Consider the following 22,240-nt stretch of genomic DNA (forward strand, 5'->3'; position numbering starts at 1 on the left):
TCTCAGCAGGAATGCCTATCCATTCCCCGAATTTGTATCACTATACTTGAGAAATTCTGGATAAACCTTCTATAGTAACCTGCTAACCCCAGAAAACTTCTAACTTGTGTCGGGGTCTTGGGTTTCTCCCATTTTATAATAGCTTCAATCTTGGCCGGATCAACTTGTGTCCCTTTTTCGTTTACAATATGTCCAAGAAATTGTACTTCAGATATCCAGAACTCACACTTCGAGAATTTAGCATAAAGTTTTTCTTTCCTCAACGTTTCGAGTATGATTTTCAAATGAGCCTGATGATCTTCTTTCGTCTTGGAATAAATAAGAATGTCATCAATAAAGACGATAACAAACTTATCCAAATAAGGCTTACAGATTCGATTCACATGTCCATGAAAGCTGCCAGAGCATCAGTGAGTCCAAACGGCATAACAGTGAACTCATAATGTCCGTATTTTGTTCTGAATGCAGTCTTCGATATATCTTCTTCTTGAACCTTCAGTTGATGATATCCAGATCTTAAGTCAATCTTTGAAAAACAACTTGCTCCTTGCAATTGATCGAAAATCGTCACCTTATTCAGTTCACGATAATCAATGCACATTCTCATTGATCCGTCTTTCTTCTTAACAAATAATATCGGAGCTCCCCGCGGTGAAGAACTTGGTCGTATAAACCCTTTCTCCAATAGCTCATCTAATTGCTTCTTCAACTCTTTCATTTCAGTAGGTGCTAATCTATAAGGAGACTTAGCAATCGGAGCTGTTCCTGGAATTAAGTCTATCCTGAACTCAACTTCACGATCTGGCGGAATTCCAGGCAACTCATCGGGAAATACGTCTTTGAACTCAGAAACGATTGGGACTTCCTCCACCTTTTTAGGTTCAGGTTCTTTAGTAACATATGCCATGAATGCTAAGCAATCTTTACCTAAACACTGACTTGCCTTGATTATCGAAATGATTCCAATTCTACCAGAATCCTTATCACCAACTATTCAGATAATCTTCCTATTTGGAATCAGAAGATCTATAGCTTTTTCATTGCAAAGGATTCGGGCTTGATTGGCGGCTAACCAATCCATTCCTAATATAACATCAAATCCAGCTAACTCCATAGGTAGAAGTTGTACTGGTAATTTATACCCAGCTAAGGAAATAAAACTACTTAATACTTCGGATATTTGGATTAAATTTCCATTAGTTGTTTCTACTTCAAACTGATTATTCAGTTTAGCTATAGGTTCATTTAACAGATTACAAAACTTATAATCTATAAATCTTTGATTAGCTCCAGAATCAAACAATACTCTAGCATAAACGTTATTGATAGGAAATGTACCAGTAATCACATCTGGCAATTCACCCGCCTTTTGTGTGTTCAGCATAAACGCGCGGGCGTTCCCTCTCTTATTATCAGTCCTGGCACCACTACCGTTGGCGCCTCCAGTTGTCGGTTTCTTCTTAGTGCATTCCGCACTAAAATGCCCCTTCTCACCACATTCAAAACATACAGTCAACTTTTTCCTACACTCCTCCTCCTTATGTCCCGGTATTTTACAAAAATGTTGAATATGGGTCAAACTTGCGACCATCAACTTTGGGGGTGGGTTTCAAACACCTCCATTCATGCCTTCTTCCACAATTTTTACACAATGCTCGATTAAACACACTCGAACCTTCTCTACCCTTCTCGAATTTCTTCTTACCATCATTCTCCTGCTTCTTCTCAATCACAACTTTTCTTTCCTCCTCATGGTTCCTAATCATACATTCCATTAGGTACCCAGCAAGCTTGATTGCAGACTCGGTAGTCGCAGGCATGTGTGACCTTACATGATCACGAATTTCCTTTGGCAAGCCATAAATGTATCGAGTCACCTTGTTATACTTAGGTGTAACAAGATGTGGGACAAGTCTGCAGTACTCAAGGAATTTAGTGTTGTATTCTTTGATATTGGTGCCAATAACCTTGTGGTTCCATAGCTTTGTTTGAATTTGATCAACCTCATGGATCGGGCATAATCTTTGCTTGATCACTTCATTAAAAATTCTCCATTCGAGGTTGTACAGGTTGTTCCTTCCTTTCACATCAATCAACGTGTTCCACCACTCCAGCGCCTCTCCCTTGAACATCTGGGACGAGTACTGGATACTTTCTTCCTCAGTACATTTACTGATTATAATTATTGACTCCATTTCTTCGATCCAACGAAGAGTAACAATTGCTCCTTTATCGCCATAAAATTCCTTTGGCTTATAAACTTGAAAATCTTTAAAAGTGCATACCGTGCTAACTTTTGCTCGTTTTGCTTTGCTCGGGTTATGCTCGCTGTAGAACTTTCATAACCTTTATCTTTCGGTTCTTTTGTTTTATCATCCCTTGACCTTTTTGAATCTTTAGGTTTAGAATGAACGGATATGCTATGACTTGGTTGCGGTTGTTTTATTGATTTTGATTTGGCTAAACTTTTTGAGTTCGTTGTATGATCTTGTACCATTTTTATCAGTGGGGTTATAGATTCTATGATTAATGGGGAGACGTTTTCTTTTATCATATCATGTATACTCCCAATATATTCCTCCGGAATTGAATTATTATTTTCAGGAGTTTTGCCTTTGTCAGCTTGACTCCTTTGACTCACTTGTTCTCTTTGATCAGACATTCTGTGATTTAAATAAATACACAATTTCAAAACACAGTCTTTTATTCATTACAGTACAAGAGGATGGAGAAATACAACATTTAAACAACAACAGTTATATAACCCTAATCCTTAGTCCATTTTTTAACCAGGCTCTTCATTTTGTCACACTTTTTGATATTTTTGTCACCTATCTTTTCTTTTTAATTATTTCATTCCTTAACTCATCCATCACCGAGTTAGGTTGGTTGGGAGATCCTACTAGTACGGATGCTGAAGGAAAAAGATAGGCCGTTTCCCTTGGGTACAGATGAGGATTTGCTACATACGCCTGCATTTCCTCGTCAGGAATATTCGAAGTATAGAATTCCTCAACTGCACGGTGTATTTCACGAATCTCATTTGCCTGTTCAGATTCAGTTGGCATAGGGCCCCGATATGGTGGAAATCCAGGAACCTCCGAATAATGGATCGACCCTTGACTCGGTCCAGCTATGGTTTGGGCACCTGGTGGTGGCCATCCAAAATGCCATAAACTTTGGTTGGAATGACAGTTCATCCAACTCGAAGATTCAGTACTGGTTTCTTGTTTGACTCTACTTTGAACTTCCAGATCATATGGATAATAGTTCGGGGTGCCGGTCATTGGAACACTTTCGGAAGTGTCACTGGATATGTCGATTGGCATGTCTGGACTTCCCGGAGCATAAATTGGTTGGCTTCCGTAAGCCAAGTAAGGATCGAGTTGGGTTTACAGTTGGCCACCTAGGACCAAAATTTGTGCTATTCATATCAGAAGGCTCAGACGCCTCAAACGGTTCAGATGATTCAGTTGGCTCAGATGGCTCAGCATCGGGAGCAGGATTTGACCTCCGCGCAACCCGACGTTTTTGTCCGTAGTTGTTGGTATACGACATCTGCATATATATAAACTTAGGGATAGATAGATTACCAATCATAGCTTATCCCTACTTATCAGATAAATGGTTAAAGCTTAGGTACTAATTATATTAATACCTAATTCGCTGAAACCGATGGCTCTGATACCAACCACCTGTCATACCCCGATTCAGGGCCTAGGCGTGTGACTACCAGTTGGTACCTGTTTTGTAAATATATCAGAGTTGCGGGTCTATTTTAGCGAAAGTCTTAAATATTAAAATATTAATTTACATTAACAAAAATTACTCGGGAATTAAATACCCGAGTTTCCGTTTTACAAGCAGTGATATTATTATTACAAGGATTTGTAAATATTTGAAAACGACCCATCTTTGAGCGTTCATCTATGAATCCAATCCTTGTATTATCTATCGTCATTTAGTTACCTGCACGGGTGGGAAAAACACGTCAGCTACATGCTGGTGAAACGTTGACTCAATAAAACATTTATAAGAGTCGTTAAATACAAACATAGTTTTCTGTTCACAATCTCAGCAGGAATGCCTATCCATTCCCCGAATTTGTACCACCGCCCTACACACACAATTCAAAGGTTCTCCGAGTACATAGCCCCTGTTCGGGGACAACCTTCCCCTAGGCTATGTAACCTAATAGGAGAACTGGTTATGACTGACTTGGTTTTGTATGCCAATTATCAGTTATGTTTGGATCCAGACATATGTGTATTCGGTCTGAGTTGCTTTTTATTATCTATTTTGTATATAACGATTTTAGAGATTTTATCTCATGCAACATTTATCAGACTCTTTGTAATAAACAACCTGTCTATTACAAGAGTAAAATCAATTCAAACCATAAAAGGTTAACGTGTTCAACTTGTATATCAGTGGATAATATCAAAATCCTCTTCTCAGTATGCTTATCAACCTATATTCATAATAGGCATGCATAAGTATCTAGTTGATACTATTCAGCAGACTTTAAGTCTGTTTCAGTTCAGCAGACTCAAGGTCTGATCAGCAGACTTAATGTCTGATTCAGTTCAGCAGACTCGAGGTCTGATCAGCAGACTCTTAGGCCTGACCTAACCCTAGTATAGTTATACTCGTTTATGAAAATACTTTATATTTACATATGACGTTTGGTATAGTACGCTTTGGCCTAATAAAGGATATCACGTTGGCAAACTTCTCCAGGTAAGCAAACGGGTCCCGCGGTTGATTGGGATTTGTACGAATTGCTTTCCTTAGGCAAGAAGAGTCTACTAATGATACCCCCTTCTAGTTACTACATGCCCGTCAAAATAATAGTTTTGATAACATTACTTCACGTGGAAGCAACGTCTTTCCTTTATAAAACATTACTTGGAAAATAATTACAGTTTAACGACTATACCCTCAACTAAGCTATATCTTATGTATTTAAAGTAACTAGTAAAGTAACTTAACCTTAATCCTACCTTAATTGGCTCGATGGGACTTAAGAACCTAAGAAATCAGCAGCACTTCGACTTGTACTTCGTTTTCAAGATTAACAGCTTGTTTGGCAGCGTAACAACACCCGATTCTTTGCTGGAACAGCCTCGGAACCACCAGAACTCTCTTGGCACGACTCCCTAGGTTATGTGTGTGAGAAAAGTGTGAAAATGGGATGAAAACGACCGAGCTCGTGGCTGCCCTATTTATATCCGTTTTTGTGCATCTTCGCGATACGCGAAGATGTTTGCCTGAACATCTTCGCGATATGCGAAGTTGTTAAAGTCGGCGTCGCAATTTTGCATGTCAACCCCGTGCTGCCACGTGTCACCACGTCACTGGATAATGTGGAAATATATGCCAGCAGTTTCGTGATACGCGAAGATGTCCTTCTTTGCATCTTCACAATATGCGAAGAAGTAAAATTTTAGTTTCAGTCCTTCTAGTTCAATTTTGACCATTTTAGTCCTTTAACTTCTAAATTTTCCATTTTTGGTCCAAAATAAGATGGGGTATTTTCCCGGTGTTACAGCGAGTCTAATTAAAATGGTGTTTTTAAGAACTTAATAGAAATCCATAGATGTCTTCTTGAAAAGGGTCAGGGGTCATGTTTGGGTTTTTCTTTAAGTGAATAATTGAAGATCCCAGTTTCATAACTTAGCAAATTCCAATTATTTGATAATTGATACATAGGGATTCTAGCCTAGGTGGTTGTTTGTCATCATCTGAATTAAGTTCAAGTTCTAAGTTTAGTCATCTTTAGTTTTATTAATTAGTTTAAATTAGTTTATTAGTAAAACCCCCTCAAAATAATAATAAATAAATAGTCGTGAATGTAGTTAAGTCTAATTTAGCTAGTTAACGTAATTAAAAGAGTCTCGTTTGTTTGATATCCGGACTTACTTAGCTGTACTAGAGTCGACTGGTTCACTTGCCGGTTAGTAGTTTTAGTTAAGTTAAGAGTTTAGAATTATTACTTAGTGTCTAGATTAACGTAATTTTAGTTAATAAATTTATAACTACTTTTAGCATATCAACACATGTTTAGGATTATAGGATATATGTATTTCTAAGTAGTTTATACATAATTATTACAGTCGAAATACATTTGTAGGTTGTCTGTGTGTTATGAATCACAAACATTGTCTAGAAGAGTAGTGACGGTTATTATTGTTGTTTTAATTAATATTATATAAGTGTTGTTTTTTCACTATTATTTAAATTTTGATGTTGAATGACTTTGTTATTTAAATTCAGCTTATTTAAAAGTTTTAGTTTATATTAGCAGTCTGCAGACGTTAAAAACAAATAGTTTTTTTCTTACAGACTGCAGAGGTTTGGTCCACCTCTTATGCTACAAATGCCTGCAGATGTGGTCCACAGACTGTAGACATTTTACCTCTGAAAAAACAAACAGCACCTTAATGATATCAAACATCTTAGGTTTGTGTTATAGATCTGGTTGAATTTAATCGTATTAAACATTCGATGTTTTAATCGCATTAAACATTTCGTGTGACAAAATGCTTTACTTATCATGTCTGATTAGGGGTGTGCAAAATAACCGAAAACATAAAAAAACCGTAAACCAAATCGTATCCGTAACAAAAAAAATTGATTCAAATCTTGAAATCGGTTTTCAGATCGGATATTAACCAAATGCGAATTCCCAAATCGGGTTTCGGATCTTGAAGATTTTGAATTCGGTTTGTTCGGATAACTGAATAAACCAAACTAGGTTATGCGTTTTTTTTAATTTCCAAATTCATCTCCACTATTCCGCTCAGGCCTTCATGGTGCATCCACATCCACCGTCCACGGCTCGATTCCACTTTTCATTAGGTATGTTTAGGACCGTCCAAACCGTTCGACGCTCGAACTCGCTTGTCGCTCGCTCGAAAACTGCTCGGAGAATGCTCGCTCGTTTTTTATGCTCGATTGTAAACGAGCCGCTCGGCTCGGTTCGATTCGGCTCGAATATTTTTAATTTATTTTATATATAATTATATATGAACAAATATATAAATATATAGACAACAAACATAAAATATAAGCATACAATTTTTTAAACTCTTTAAAAATTTTCCAATTTAGTCAATTTTATTGTTTTATTAGTTTGATACAAGTTTTCATAATACTAAAAGTTTGTTTACATTTATATCTCACTTCAAATTTCTTTGTGCAGCGAGCGAGACTTAATCCAACCAAACAAGTTAGTTTTAATCTCCTCCAAAACTATGTCCGTAGAGATAGTAGTATTTTCCTAAATGACTCAATCATGTAAGAGTTCTTAAAAGCTATATGTATAAACTCTTTTTGTAATAAGGAAATTTGTATCATGGACACAAAGAATTGACAAAACAAGTGCTAAAACAAAAATGGCATTCTTTTAGTCTTAGTTTGAATGGCTAGTGAAAACATAGTCCTGCAGTTCTTTAGCATTCAACGGTTTTTCATATTGAATTTGGGTTTTTTGGATTTTAACTGAAATCCGAATTGAATTCGGATGAATTTGTTTTTGTTAAAGAAATTTGAATTTGAATCGGTTCGGTTTCCGAATACAGGAAAAAATTTTCAATCCGAATAAACCGGTCTAAACAACCCGAATAACCGAAATATCATCTGATGAACACCTGTATTTCTGATTGTCTGTGTGGTGAAACACATTATTAATTACTAACCATGAATTAAATACTCGGGTTTACTTAAAAAAAAAATCATGTTTAACACAACACCACATAATAGAAACCTGACAGAAAAATACATTAAAATGTTTAACACAACACCACATTCAAATTCAACTCTTACTTTTCATTTCTTATTATATGGTCCACAAATATTATAAATTTAACATAAAGTCAATTTACTTCAAAATATAAAGGCATATAAAACGACTACCTACTCTAGATGTGTATGTATATAGATAGAAAACATAGAACACAGCTGGGTCCATAAGAAACATGATTGAGCTAAAAAGCAAAATGCAAATCTTTGTGATTGTCCTTGTGCTTATACTGCATCTGCACATGCTACCTTTCTCATATTCCAAAACAATCGTCAAACACCTCCCTGGTTTTTCCGGCGAACTTCCATTCACTCTTGAAACTGGGTACGTATCTATTTGAATTCTCCATCTCATTTTGGCATTCAGTGTTTTATATATTTATACTGGAACTTATTGTTGAAAGATATGTTGGAGTTGGAGTCCAGGAAGAAGTGGAACTGTTCTACTACTTTGTTGAATCTCAAAGTAACCCACGCCGAGATCCGTTGCTTCTTTATCTCACCGGAGGTCCCGGAACTTCGGGCATTATTCCATTCTTAAATCAAATTGGTAACCTTTTCAACTTTTTTACTTAAATATTATTATTATTATTATTATTATTATTACTATGGATCAAATTCAGATGACTTTTACCAGTAACAAATAACTAGAGTAATCATGTTAATTATTATTACTCTATAACTTTTGAATTAAAGTAATTATTATACTATTTTATTTGTTTTATAACATAAATACTCTAGCTTAAAACTGTAATTATACTAATTATTTGTATATTTAGTAGGTTATTTTATTTGTAAAAGATCACACTCTTCTTCTTCTTATTCTACTATTATTATTATTACTAACTATAATTAAATTCAAGTTGTTATGTTAAATGTGTATGTAGTACGTTAGCAAAATAATTGGATTTAAATAATCCAATAAAATGTTGAACAATTACACAACTTTGTAAAAAATAAAATAAAATAAAAATAGAAAATACCATTTTAACTTAATACCTTTTTTTTTCTAAACAGGGAGATGACTATGGTTCATAAAAGTGTGCCTGTTATTGGGTTAAGAATTTTAGATATATTTGTGATAGTTTTAATTTTTATCAAATAATTATGCTTTTAATTAAAAAGTTACGAAGAGTAATAATTTACTTAACTTAAAAGTTGATTAAAAGGTTTATTCATGTTATTTTCCCTATTGGATTATTAGATTTAAAAATAGGTGATTACTTGTAAAAAATAGACATTATTTATATTACTACGTAAGATTTGTGGTTGCTCGTTTGTTGATGTGGCAAGAGGAGGACTTTATCATTGTGGAGGAAGTTTGTGTGTGGTTTTTGAAAGAAAGTTAAAATCTGCTTTGACGATTTATGAACATTCAGCAAAGTAGATGCTGTTAAAGTCTATCACAAATTGAGTTTTTTACCAAAATGGGGAAGAAGGAAAAATTATTTACTAAAATGAGTGATTTGAAAAGTATTTACTAAAATGGGTTTTTTCTATAAACATATCCTTTTTCACTTCTATACTTTTATAAAGCAAAATAATTTCTTGTAAAACTTTTATATTTATAAAAGATAGATAAACAAATTAATAAAAATAATAAAGCTTTTATCTTTTATTCATATCGTCTAAATCAAAATACTCAAATAATGATTTTGGAAACTGTTTTTTTGCATATTCATATTCTTTGTTTGTTTTGGTTTTTCATTGCTTTGTTTTCTCTTTATTCCTTTTTTTTTCGAGCAATTCTTTTTTTATATTTGTCGTTATAATACAACTATTTATGATAATAATTTTTTTTGAGTTGTTATACGATCAAAACAAATGTTTTATAATATAAAAAGTAATATTATTTTTCCTTTTTTTTTTGAACTGTACATTATTTTTTCTTTTAAAATCATTTTTATCATTATGCTATAAATATTAAACGCGAAAAATATACCTTACTTTATGAAACGAGGACTGAACAACATTAGTACCGGTATAGGTATAATTCGAATCCGGCACCATCAATTTTCTTTTATTGTTTTCGTTGTTGTGTTTAATTATTTTTCCGGCATTTCAGTGTAAATATGTTCAAACAGGGTTTTATTCAAAAATTTTTTTATATCATAAGCTTTACGAGTGCAAGTATCACACTAGTACCAATAGCAACCCGAACAGATTCTACTAAACAACTTCGGTACCAATATCAATATTAAAAGCACGCCTATATAAGAATATAGCTTGAAGTAAACAATAAAAATAGCAATAATAAAAATTGTTTTTTTAAAATCGGTTTTCAAAATTAATAGTTAAATAATGTGTATATGTAAAAAACAGTTTTCAAAAGACTTTTTTTATTGGATAATTTTGATTTAGAGGTGAAAAAATAAAATCTTTAATATTTTTAATTTATTTTTTTATCTATCTTTTTAAGTATAGAATTTTACAAGAAATTATTTTGCTTAATAAGTGTAGAGGTGTGAAAAGATAAGTTTATAGAAAAAAACTCATTTTGATAAATAATTTTTAAATCACCCATTTTAGTAAATAATTTTTCCTCCTCACCCATTTTGGTAAAAAAGTCTCACAAATTTGATTAACTATTAATTACTTAACCCATACTTCAACCCATATTTAAATTATAGGCAGATCAAGTTTGATTCAACTAAAAATTAAATTAATTAATGGTAGATCAAGTTTGACTAAGGTGTCGCTTTGTGTTTAAATGCATATATGCAACTTTAAAATATATCATTTTAAATTTAATTATCGTGGTTAGACAAAAACAAGAAACATTGATTTAACTTATTGTTGATGTAGGTCCACTTCTTTTTGAATACACGAATGCATCAAGAACTGATGCCAAACTAGAAGTCAATCCATATTCATGGACCAAGGTTCGTATTCTTCGCTAGATCTACTTCATATTAATTTTTTTTAAACATGTAAATCCAAAAGTTGGTCCCTACTTGTCATTGCACTTGGCCCAAGGGAGCGTTTATTATTTTGGCACCTATATGTTTAGGGTAGTAATGGTTTCGCTAGCGTTAAACATACAAGGTGGATGGTTTTTTTTTTTACACTCATAACACCTAGTCTTATATTTAAAGGAAAAACCGATTGTTACATGGAGTTTTTATGGGCTATATACTTATTAGCAATTCTTTTCTGTTTTTTCACAACCCTTTCTCTCTCTCTCTCTATGGATCACATCGATTTGTATTTACGTGAGTGTTTGGGATTCTTTATTTTTACTTCCTTAGAGCATTCCCAACCATCCTTCAAAATTATGTGAGGTGAGTTTGTAAATTATAGGGTGGGGTTGTGAGTGTAAATTATAGGATGGAGAGAGAAAATGTAGTGAGTTTTTGTAAATTTGGGAAAAAGGTAATGATTTTTTTTTATGTAAATTATACGGTGGACAGGGAAAAGTGTAATGATAAAGATATAACAAAGTATTATTTAATTGAATAGGAGAGAGAAATATAATGATTTTTAGTGTAATTATAGAGATGGAGATGAGTGAGAGGTTGGGAATGCTCTTATAACTTATAATAAGTTAAAAAAAAGTATTTTGGTGTTCTTATTATGCGAGAGGAAATGTATATAAGTTACGTATTTATAACTTATGGCTTTTTCTTATAAGTTAATATAAGGTATCCCATATTTGGAGGCTAGCTATAGATTATTGAATCTTGAAATGTCAAGTATTACATCATCTTGATTTTTTAAAAATTTTCATTTTAACATATAATTTAGTTTTTCACTAACAATTTATGGTATCTAATATTTAGAAAAATTCATATACATTATTTTTTTTATTCTTTATCTACGTTTCAATATTAATTTTATTTAAAACGAATCATACTCAAAATAAATTATGTTAACTATGGGACCCAAATAATTTGTTTTAGTTATATCTATGTTTCTAACTGATATAGAAAAATGGAAAGATTGTAAATCCACATTTAAATATGTTTAAACACTTTACATATTTTAAATCATTAGGAAAACACTAAACTATCTACACGTATTAACAAACTAGAGATTTTTACTTTGGCTGGATATTAAGGTGGTTAATGGTTATGATATGAAATAAAAAGTTAAAAGGGTTTAATCTTTATAGAGTGTAATATTTTATCTTTAAAAAAACAAGTTGCATTAAATATAGACAATTAAAAGGTTAAAGGGTTTAATCTCTATAGAGTGTAACAATTTTTAAGAAATTGGATTAAATAATCTCAACTATAAACTATTGACAAATAACAGTCTCAACTAATGAGTTGACTACTAACAGTCCCATCTTTTAACATATTTGTTCTCAACAAGTAGTGACTAATGGAAGCTTAACTTCGTTATTCTCTGGTAGCTGGAAAAACGTTTTAAGCTGGAAAACTTAATCTGAACACCACCACCATTAACCACCACCACCACCACCGTCGACAACCACCACGTAAACACCACCGCCACAAAGTTACTCACCACCAGCCAACACTGCTGACCACCACTACTTGAACACCACTAGCGCTAACATCCACAACCATCATCGCCACCACCGTTACCGAAACATTCTCCTTAGTTAGTGCTCGCCAAATGTGCCTCAAACCCCCGCCCATTACCGTCATAGAGTTGGTGCGACCTTCATCTTTTTCTACGTTGACTCCAATGATAGTTTTAGGGTTCCAGTAACCTCAATAATTGGGGTTTTTACTAGAAAATGTTCATAAAGTTTTGATTTAAGGTTACAAAAAGGGTTGAGATGAAAATGTTGAGTTTCTATCCAAGAAAAAGTTTTCTGGCAAAAACCTTTTTCGGCGACCGTAAATTAACAAAGTTAAGCTTTCATTTGTATGGCTTGTTGGGAACAAATATGTTGAAAGATGGAGCTCGTTAGTTGGACTCATAGTTAGAATTATTTGAATCCAATTTCCATTTTTTTTATTTAGCTAGGTTCTTTTCAATTTATTTAATTATTATTGATTTTTTTTTAAATTCCAAACGTTCTTTTTAAGGCTCGCTTTGGTTTTTCTTTACACTCATTTTTTATTACAAGCCAGTTTTTCGTGATTTCTAAATATGTCACTTCGGCACGTTTTTTCATCTATGTTTCGATGTTCAGAACCATGCCGCCACAACGCGGCGTGGTCACGACACTAGTTAGAAGTTAGTGATACACCTTCTTTAAACTTCTCCAAAAAAGTGACCCATGCCATTTCTCTTTTTCGTCTTAACGCATCTTTATGAAAATCACTCACATCAAATTTGTAACAATTTACATGTTTATGGTTTCTTGTAGACAGCTAACATCATATTCATAGATCTTCCTGCTGGCACTGGTTTTTCATATGTAAAGAGATGGGATTCATCAAAGAAGAACAGCGATTCCCTTGTAGTTACGCATGCATACGAGTTTATAAGAAAGGTAAGAAACTAAAGTTTACCACAATAACTGATCGATGTAGCACCAGTGGTTATATTCTTTGCTTGGTCAGTTGGTCCACACGCCTCTTTAGGTGAATACCTCTTTAAATGTTAGCAATATGACAATACTAAGCAGAGAACTATGAGAACTACTTGCTTTGAGTTGTGTGACATATAAAACGGTTTTGTTACCGTATAATCTACTATTTTTCTCTCCACAACTTACAAGGGATTATGCGGTTCTCTACTTAAAAGTGATTACATTAAACATGACTCTGTGTTCTTCAGATATAAGGTGATCTATTTACCAGGGATTTTTTTGCATTAGTGGTTTCCTCCTGGGTAAACAGACCCACTTGTAAAAATAAATTATATTAGTTTGTTTTTTCGTATTACATATTTTGGTAATGAAAAGACATTCTTTTCATTGTTAAATCTTCTCTAATGATCTATCGAGCTTTAATGAATTTGCAGTGGCTCATTGACCATCCTATCTTTCTCGATAATCCATTGTACATCACGGGGATTTCTTACATGGGACTTATCGTTCCTAGAGTCGTTTTGAAGATATATAATGGTAACAATTTTACACGTAAAAAGAAAACATAAACGTACTTAGGACATGTTTAAAATGTTATCAGTTAATTATAAATAACGAATTTTCTGCATCATAAGAGGTTTTCTTTACTAAACTTCTTCTTTGGTAGGCAATGAACGAGGGCCTAGGCCAGAACTAAAACTTAAGGTAACTCAATATTTTGTACATACATAGACTCGAATTTATTTACCGTGTCATCGATTCATAGTTCATGTATTTGGATCTTGGTGTAGGGTTTGTTGGTCGTCAACCCGCTTACAGACAAGTTCATAAATTTTAATGCAAGAACTGAATTCGCTTATCGAGTTGGACTTATCGACCCTGAGCTCTATGAGGTAATTATTAATAATAATCACTGTCTTAGAGTCCGTGTCACACACGGAATAATTCAAATTATAAAATTACAAGTAAAGCAAATAATTGCATAGCGTATATGACAAAAATGTATTACATCTATGCTTGTATTTATACTATGTGTACACAGATTGATTTTATTTATATCACAAATTTTTTTTTAAATGATCTTAATAAAAAAAATGCACGTGTAAAAACATACCCGAGAATGCTTCTTTCTATTGGAAATTTCATTATTAGTGTCATATATGTACAATTGAAAGAATTTTGGTTATGAACCCATTTCGGAAATAAAATTATCATACGATAGTAGTTCTAACCATTCAGCTTGAGTACAGAAGAAGCGTTACCGTTATTGATATATTTATCAATTTACTACCCATCGAAGGAAATGGGAGCATTAAATTGTAATTATGAATGTTCTTCATGAACTATATTTTTCTGAACTACACCATGATAAATATTTTGATAAGATTAAAGGGGGGCTTCTCGCTTTGCATAATGACAATATAAAAAATAACATGTTAACCCATTCAATTTTGTGAATATTTTATTTCATTTGAGCATAGTTTTGCATGACATGCTTCCCATACAATGTTCTGATCACCATTGAAGGAAAAGTTAATGCTGACATAAATATTTCAAATTTGGTAAAAGTTAGAAACATTGATAGGCCTAGGGGTGGAATGTCGAAAGTGTTCGCAATCTTTTTCTTAATTTTTAATAGTCGAGGGAAAAATAGTTAATTTGCCAAATCTCGAATCTTTTGATAATTTCCAAAAATGCCCTTGAAAATAAATTTGAAACCTGAATCATGTTTAAAATATTAACTTTCATGCGTTTGAGATTTTCAAATCAACACTTTGAATCCATAACAAATTTAACAATAAATCTATATGCATTCTCAAACTTTTAAAAATACTCAAATTTTCTATTTTTGACTTGTAACAAATTTTGATCTAAATAACTTGTACCAAACAATCTATTTACCAACTTTTGACCCATAAAAATCAAATTTAAGTTTCACAAAAAACCCAAAACAACCATTGATAAAAAACTAAGAAATTAAATATGATAAAATTTGTTATATTTGAAAGTGATTCGTATATACCATCCTTACATTTTAACATATATACAGTTACTAAATTAACCGAAAAATAAACGAATAAACTTAAAGCATATATTGAATAAACTTAAAGCATATATTTATAATTTATAATTTATATGACAATTTACAACAACAACAACATCAATAATAATAGATAAATGGATTGATTCTAAAAAATTGATCGACTTTTAAGCATATATTATAATTTAATGATTAAAAAAATTATTTTGTAAAATGAAAGCATATTCGAGTTTTGTTTTTCTTCACAATCTTCTACAATATATATAGTACAATATGTTAATGCTAACATTTGAAACTATATTCTTTTCAATCTTTGACAAACATGGTTTGTTATTGATATTTGAAATTCACCAAGTATTTTTGAATATATAGTAAATAATATGTTAATATTTATTTTTATAAAAATGTATAGATATAATATAAATAGAGGGTAAAAAAAATGAATAATTTTTGATCTATTACATATATTAGTTTTGAAGGGAAAATAATTGTGAAAATTAACCAAAAATGACTAGTATCCACAGTTATTTTACTTTATTAGAATAAGAAGATTTATTTCATGCATAAACTGAAATATGTTTGATACTTGTTGGTTTAATCCTATTTTGATCTTTGAAGACAGCAAAAGTACATTGTGGAGGTAAATACGTATACGTCAATCCAAATAACACATTGTGTTTGGATAGTCTTCGCCTAGTAAACGACGTGAGTTTATCAACCAACGCTCACGCTCTTTGTTACTTTTGTATTCGTTTCTTATACGCGTTCTAACTTATTAACCTTTTCGCTTGTAGAGCTTACATCGGATCAACGTGAATTATATCTTAGATCCTGTTTGTGATGCAGAAGATCCAACACTAATTTGCCGAGTAAACTTAACCCTTGACCATAAATCCTTAACCATGTGTTACATATATCTTATGCATAACGTTTTCTATGACTATTTTTTATATTTAGGATACCATTTATTCCTATTCCAATATTTGGGCAAACAAGAAATCCGTGAGACAAGCTCTCAACATTCGTGAGGTACGCTAATCATATGTTTTAAATATACGATCAATGACGAAATGATCAATGTACAACGTATAGATGTCAAATAATAACAATAAAAAAAAGAAAGCCAATTTTTTTTAATGTTTATGTTATGATTATGTAGGGAACTGTGGGCAACTTCCAATTTAGCAACTCGAGCATTAGCGCCTTATTGGGGAAACCGGACTCCATATATTACTCTCATGACATCTTTAGCAGCGTGAACTACTACAAACAATTTGTTACCAAGAACTGTCGTGCGATGATCATCAAGTAATCGACTTCCTTAACCCGACAATCCCTCTCCTCTTTTATAGTCTAATTGAAAGTGTGTTGAACTGGTTTGCAGTGGTGATCATGACATGACATTTCCGTATATCAGCACAGAACGATGGATAAAGAGTCTAAAGCTTAGAGTCACTAGTCCTTGGAAACCATGGTTCATTCGAACTCAAGTTGTTGGGTGAGTTCGAGTTCTTAATGTTCTAGACATTTATCACACTAAATCCGGCTTATGCTTAGGTTGTTTATTATTAAGTATGCAAAACCTTTTTCGTTCCACAAAATTTTATAAACTTTGTGTATAGAGTAACACCAAAAAGGTTATTAAGAATGCCTAGTCTTGATTTTGAACATCTGTCTTGTTGATATGTAGATATGAGAAGACATACTCAGAGGCCAAATTCTCTTTGAAATATGCCACCGTCAAGGTAACATGCAAGAATTATCATATTCTCGTCATGGTTTGGTATCGATCGCTCATGTGCATTTTCATTTATTTTAATTACAAGAGCGCCTGCTATACCTTAGACTAAATTTTGTCCCAAGTTGGCCATTTTATTTTAGGCATGTTAACTAAAGTTAGTTGAAAGCAATAGCTGTTCGTATGATGCATAGACTAAACATGCAAATGATATATGTTTTGCAGGGCGCTGGCCACTCAGTGGCAATTTACAAGCCCGAAGAATCAATGGTCATTGTGCAGAAATGGCTTGCTTCTCAGACTAATTCTTCAAAATCTTAATTAGCATTTCTAGATAAATAGCACATTTTTTTTGCTATTTATAGCGACGTGGCTTGCTAGTTGCTTCTTAGACTAATTCTTCAAATTCTTAATTAGCATTTCTATATAAATAGCACATTTACTATTTATGTATAGTGCGTATATGTTAAAGTGCACTTGAATAAATATTATCATTGTTGTTATTATTTGAAAACCCATGTTAGTAATATTTATTTGTGTTAAAAGTGAAAATATAACTTGAATGGAGCAAGATGATGATAAAGGAAATGGGTTTAATTCAAACTTTTAACCCATTTTCTGGTACCACTAGCATGCCAACTCAATAATATTAAAGGTGTAGATCGAAATGAGATTTTATGACCCCTTTAAAATGTGTTTAAAAAAAACGTTGATAACTACTCTTGAACTTGTTACCTACCGCGCAACACAAAGGTCTACTACTAGAACAATAGTTTTCTAGTCCGCCGATCAAATATATATCTATATATAATGTTATTTTAATATAATTTAAAGGCCTTAATTATGTATGAGGCGTAAACCCCTATCTTCATTTTGTGGACTCATGTGCCGGCAACCACTAGGATTATGCTGATTTTGCTACTGCCCTCAAATTCAACCTTTTAACCCATTTCCTTAGTCTCTGATTGGGTTGTGGTTAGATTCTCCCTAAAGAAAAAACCAGAAGTACATGAACATTGTCTTTTATCGCTGACTAAACTTAACATCTTTTACGGCATGTTCATGTAAAGACTCAGCTTAAACTGGTATTTTGTATTTGAATTATTGACGGGCACTACCCTCCCGATTATCTATATTTTCATCTTTAGAAGAAAACTCATCTTTAATGAGAATATCCCGATTATCTATATTTTCATCTTTAGAAGAAAACTCATCTTTAATGAGAATATCATATGCCAGCCCTACATTGATTCCTATTTTGCCATATTTTCTTGACAGAATTACAAATTTTGTCCTTTAAAATAAGACGAATTACGGTTCGTGTCCTTTTCTAAGTTTCCTTGCAGGCGGTGTACTTTAAACTTTTTTTTCCTACAAGTTTTGTCCTTTACGCTAACTGGGTTAGAAAAAGTCAGTTAAATGCCCTCACGTGAGACGCATGTGAGGGCATTTTTGTCTTTTCGTCTACCTGCAACTTCTTCTTCCTCTTTTCTTCTTCCCCCTATCTCTCCTCTCATGTGCATCCACCATCACCACCCACCTTCTTCTTTCAACATCCAAAACCCCACCACCACCTGTTGCCGACTGCCACCACTACCCACCACCTACCGCCGCCACCATCACCTGAACAACTGCCGTCATGTGTCTAATTCAAACATCTCTACAGCAATCTCCCGCCGCCGGTCACACAATTCCTTCCATCTCGAATACTCTCCGTCAAATTCACCATCTCTTGTTGCGCTGTCTCGTCTCCAGTGACCTTCGTTAACGGCAACGTTGATTTGAAAGCGGTGGAGAGGTTGATTTGAAAGCGGTGGAGAGGAATGAGATTAGGTCAGGCTCCTTACAATAATAATAACTGCTCAGATCTGAGGATCCGCCGCCGAAATAGATCCGACAGGTCTCCGTTTAATCTGGTTCAAGACCTGATATCAATCAACCAACTACACCTCTTGACTCAAAACCTGAAATCGAACTATCTGAAACTGATTTGAACCTTCAAACGTATTATTATTGCTACAATTAATCAAGCGGAAGTAAGGAAAAATCAGAAACCGTGTTTGACCTTGTAAATACCGACGCCCCACAAATTGTTCGCTGCCACAAGCCTTCTAACCAAGCACATTAGCAATCGAGTCCAGCACCATTCAGAAGTAAGTTTATTGTTGATTTGCTCATTTCCATTTACCGATTCAAAGCCCTATGATCTTGATTATCCTCTGTTACTTTTGTACTCGAATTTTAAAATTGACATTAGGGTTCAACTAGAATGAAGAAGATGAACTCTTTTATCACCATTTTTTTATCTTGTTGCATCCCAAGTTGACCAGAGAAGGTGCTGCTGCTTCTGATGATGCCCAGAGAAGGCGGTGGTGGTGATAGAAAAGGTAGTGGTGGTTGGTGGCATCTGTTTTTAAAAATGAAGAAGAAAGAGGAAGAAGAAGAAGTTGCAGGTAGACGAAAAGACAAAAATGCCCTCACATGCGTCTCATGTGAGGGCATTTAACTGACTTTTTCTAACCCAGTTAGCGTAAAGGACAAAACTTGTAGGAAAAAAAAGTTTAAAGTACACCGCCTGCAAGGAAACTTAGAAAATGACACGAACCGTAATTCGTCTTATTTTAAAGGACAAAATTTGTAATTCTGTCTATTTTCTTTAATAAAGTTTTTGAATGTCTTATCTCAACCAATAGTTATAGTAACAACACTGATAAAGAAAAAAACAATATTGTGTATATAATATACAGTTTTCAAGATGTGAAGAAACATAGCACATACGAATCACAAGTACAAAATTAAGAAAACAGCTCAGTCATATACACAACTGGAAAACGTAGAAACCCATGATTCAACTGGCTTTCGCAGCATTTGAGTCGAGCTCCACAGGCGGATTATGACGGTCGTAGGGTAGTTTAATCCGGCCAAAGGAACCCGCAGGCTTCAGCTTCACATTCTCACAGTTACATATTTCGATCATAAATCCATCCGGATCATTAAAAATATCTGGTCGATCACCCCGTCTTCCTTCCCACCCACCGTTCTCTTCTTGTACTTGATGTCCAAATCCTTCAACTTCCTCTCCAATGCCTCCATGTCCTCACACTACACAATAACAAACCACCCAAATTACCACTTGTGGAATGACACACACACAAAACTTAAGAAGAGGGATGAATGACAAATTAATTAAGCCTTATATGTTCTTGTAAATTGTAACAAACATGTTCTAGTAGACTGTAAGAGAAATTCAAATGGTATAACTCCATAACCTATATTAGAAAACATAATTGATTAAATCGATTATAATTACAATCTCCTCTCATAATCAACTAAGAGTTCCTTTGCCTGGTCAGTCATAGACAAGAACAAGGTCGAGCATGGGCCATTTGGTAGGTAATTGCCTTTCTTTTGATTCTAGTAAGTGAATTCCAAGATTTCATCAAAAAATGGAGCGTTTTGGGCACTGTACACTCAATAGATCCCGAATTTAGGGAGACCCCTACGATCTCAGATCGGTGCTTCAAGAGATCATAAACAAATTTTCACTAGCGTATGTTCTTTTTATAGGGGTTGCTTTTATTTTTGAAATCTTGATGAACAAATAAAGCCATGAAGAATTATAACAAACCAATATGTTTTTTTATTGGGTTGATTTTATTTTTGAAACCCTGATGTACAAATAAAACCATTTTGTTTTTAATTACGTAAGTTGCTTAGTAAGAAAAGTGTAGTGTTGGAGTTACTAATACTTGAGTGATATTAAAGAGCGTTCTAAAGTTTTTGTCTTCCCGGAGTTCAATTTCTGTCCGGTAAAAGTCGAAGCTGAATTCAAATTATAATTATCCCATGAACGTGATTTAGTGATGGTATTTAAAGGTGGCGTTGAACAAACAAAATATCCCATCCTCACCAGATTCACATCTTGTGTCACTAGCTTATTTTAGTATCAAAACGAAGTCATTTAAAAATTACATTCATCTTAACATTATTCATCTTAACATTATTATTCATGACTCGTTATCAACAGGATCAAATATATCTAAATATCTTTGATATGGACTAATTACCCCATAATTAAAAACAAAAATTTTTAAAATTTTTAAAATAGCCTGTTTGTCACTAAATATTGAGAATAACCCATTTATAATAAACCCTAAATATCAATAAAAAGATATAACTGAGTCTGAGAAGAGATTTAATCACCTGAAAGGATATATGATTATTCATGGGATCCAATTCATCACCATTACTAGGCAACTTCTCTTCATCCTTAGACTGAACCAAGTGAATCCCTATCCCATAGTTAAACAACCACGCCCCATCGAAATCGAACGACTGCGGACGCTCTATCGGCACGAACCCTAACGCTTTCTTGTAGAACTCGACCGACTTCTCAACCGACTTGCAAACCCTAGACACATGGTTAAGTGACATGAGAGGTAGCTCAGGCTCCTCTTCCTCTCTATTTTTCTTTTCTTCTTGTTTCTTTGCTTCCGGTTTCTTATCCATTTTTAGCTTTCAAATGACCGTTTGAGGTTTTGGCGGGGTTTTATGGCCCAGATGGTGTGTGGCGGTTAATGACACGTGGTGTAACTTTGGCTTAGGTTTTCACGTGGATGAAAGTGGGTGTGACGCGTGTAAGTGATTGTTGCATCGGTTAAGCAATCAATCAACCTCGGAATAGATAAATGGAATAAACAAATAGGGTAAAACCATAGACCAGTGGTATGACATGATGGGGAATATTTTCAAGTGGCGGTGATTTTTATGTAATTAATAATTTGCAACTAGAAAGTTATTGCCAGTTTTTTAAAACCCGTTCAACCCGGCCGGTTTGAACCGGTTAAACCGGATTTCGTATAGTAAAGTAAGCTGGAACATCGTGCCGGTGGTTTTTTCTAAAATACCGGTTTTAAGTCCGAGAAATTTTTTATATTTGCGGCCCATATTTTATCAAAAATATTTTTAACCCAACAATTATCATTCAAACGTATAAACTTTAGAACTAATTTTTGAAATTGAGTGCTTTTGTATTACTTTTTTAATATGAATTAACTTTTGGATTATTTTTTGTTATAGAGTCATTTACTTTTGGATTTTTTTTGGAGTTGAAGTTGCATTTATAGAAAATTATAAGGTAAAATATTTAACCGGTTGAACCTGTTGGTATAACCCGGTTCAACCAGTTGTACCATTTTTCAGTTTAATCCGG

At 33.5% G+C, this 22,240-nt stretch overlaps 2 protein-coding genes and 1 pseudogene across 3 annotated transcripts; 1 reads left to right on the forward strand and 2 right to left on the reverse strand.

The window, feature by feature from the left end:
• Positions 1–994: 994 nt before the first annotated feature.
• LOC143624762 (uncharacterized) lies at positions 995–2,132 on the reverse strand. The gene is made up of 2 exons (XM_077095309.1): positions 1,596–2,132; positions 995–1,486 (listed from the first exon to the last, which is right to left on the reverse strand). The coding sequence occupies exons 1-2, from the start codon at positions 2,130–2,132 to the stop codon at positions 995–997; spliced, it is 1,029 nt and encodes a 342-aa protein (XP_076951424.1).
• Positions 2,133–7,979: 5,847 nt separating this feature from the next.
• LOC143624719 (serine carboxypeptidase-like 1) lies at positions 7,980–17,375 on the forward strand. The gene is made up of 14 exons (XM_077095280.1): positions 7,980–8,128; positions 8,208–8,353; positions 10,609–10,685; positions 13,085–13,210; positions 13,684–13,786; positions 13,917–13,954; positions 14,041–14,142; positions 15,909–15,995; positions 16,085–16,159; positions 16,248–16,319; positions 16,450–16,598; positions 16,675–16,788; positions 16,981–17,035; positions 17,254–17,375. The coding sequence occupies exons 1-14, from the start codon at positions 7,980–7,982 to the stop codon at positions 17,347–17,349; spliced, it is 1,389 nt and encodes a 462-aa protein (XP_076951395.1). The 3' UTR covers positions 17,350–17,375.
• Positions 17,376–19,876: 2,501 nt separating this feature from the next.
• Positions 19,877–21,537, reverse strand: LOC143624718 (glyoxylase I 4-like; annotated as a pseudogene). Its single transcript, XR_013152162.1, has 2 exons — positions 21,232–21,537; positions 19,877–20,130 (listed from the first exon to the last, which is right to left on the reverse strand). The product of XR_013152162.1 is annotated as a glyoxylase I 4-like (transcript).
• Positions 21,538–22,240: the final 703 nt, after the last annotated feature.

Source organism: Bidens hawaiensis, unplaced genomic scaffold (genome assembly GCF_021521415.1).
Source record: "Bidens hawaiensis isolate Kalapana, Puna unplaced genomic scaffold, B.hawaiensis_p1.1 tig00003961_1, whole genome shotgun sequence".
Lineage (NCBI taxonomy): Eukaryota > Viridiplantae > Streptophyta > Magnoliopsida > Asterales > Asteraceae > Bidens > Bidens hawaiensis.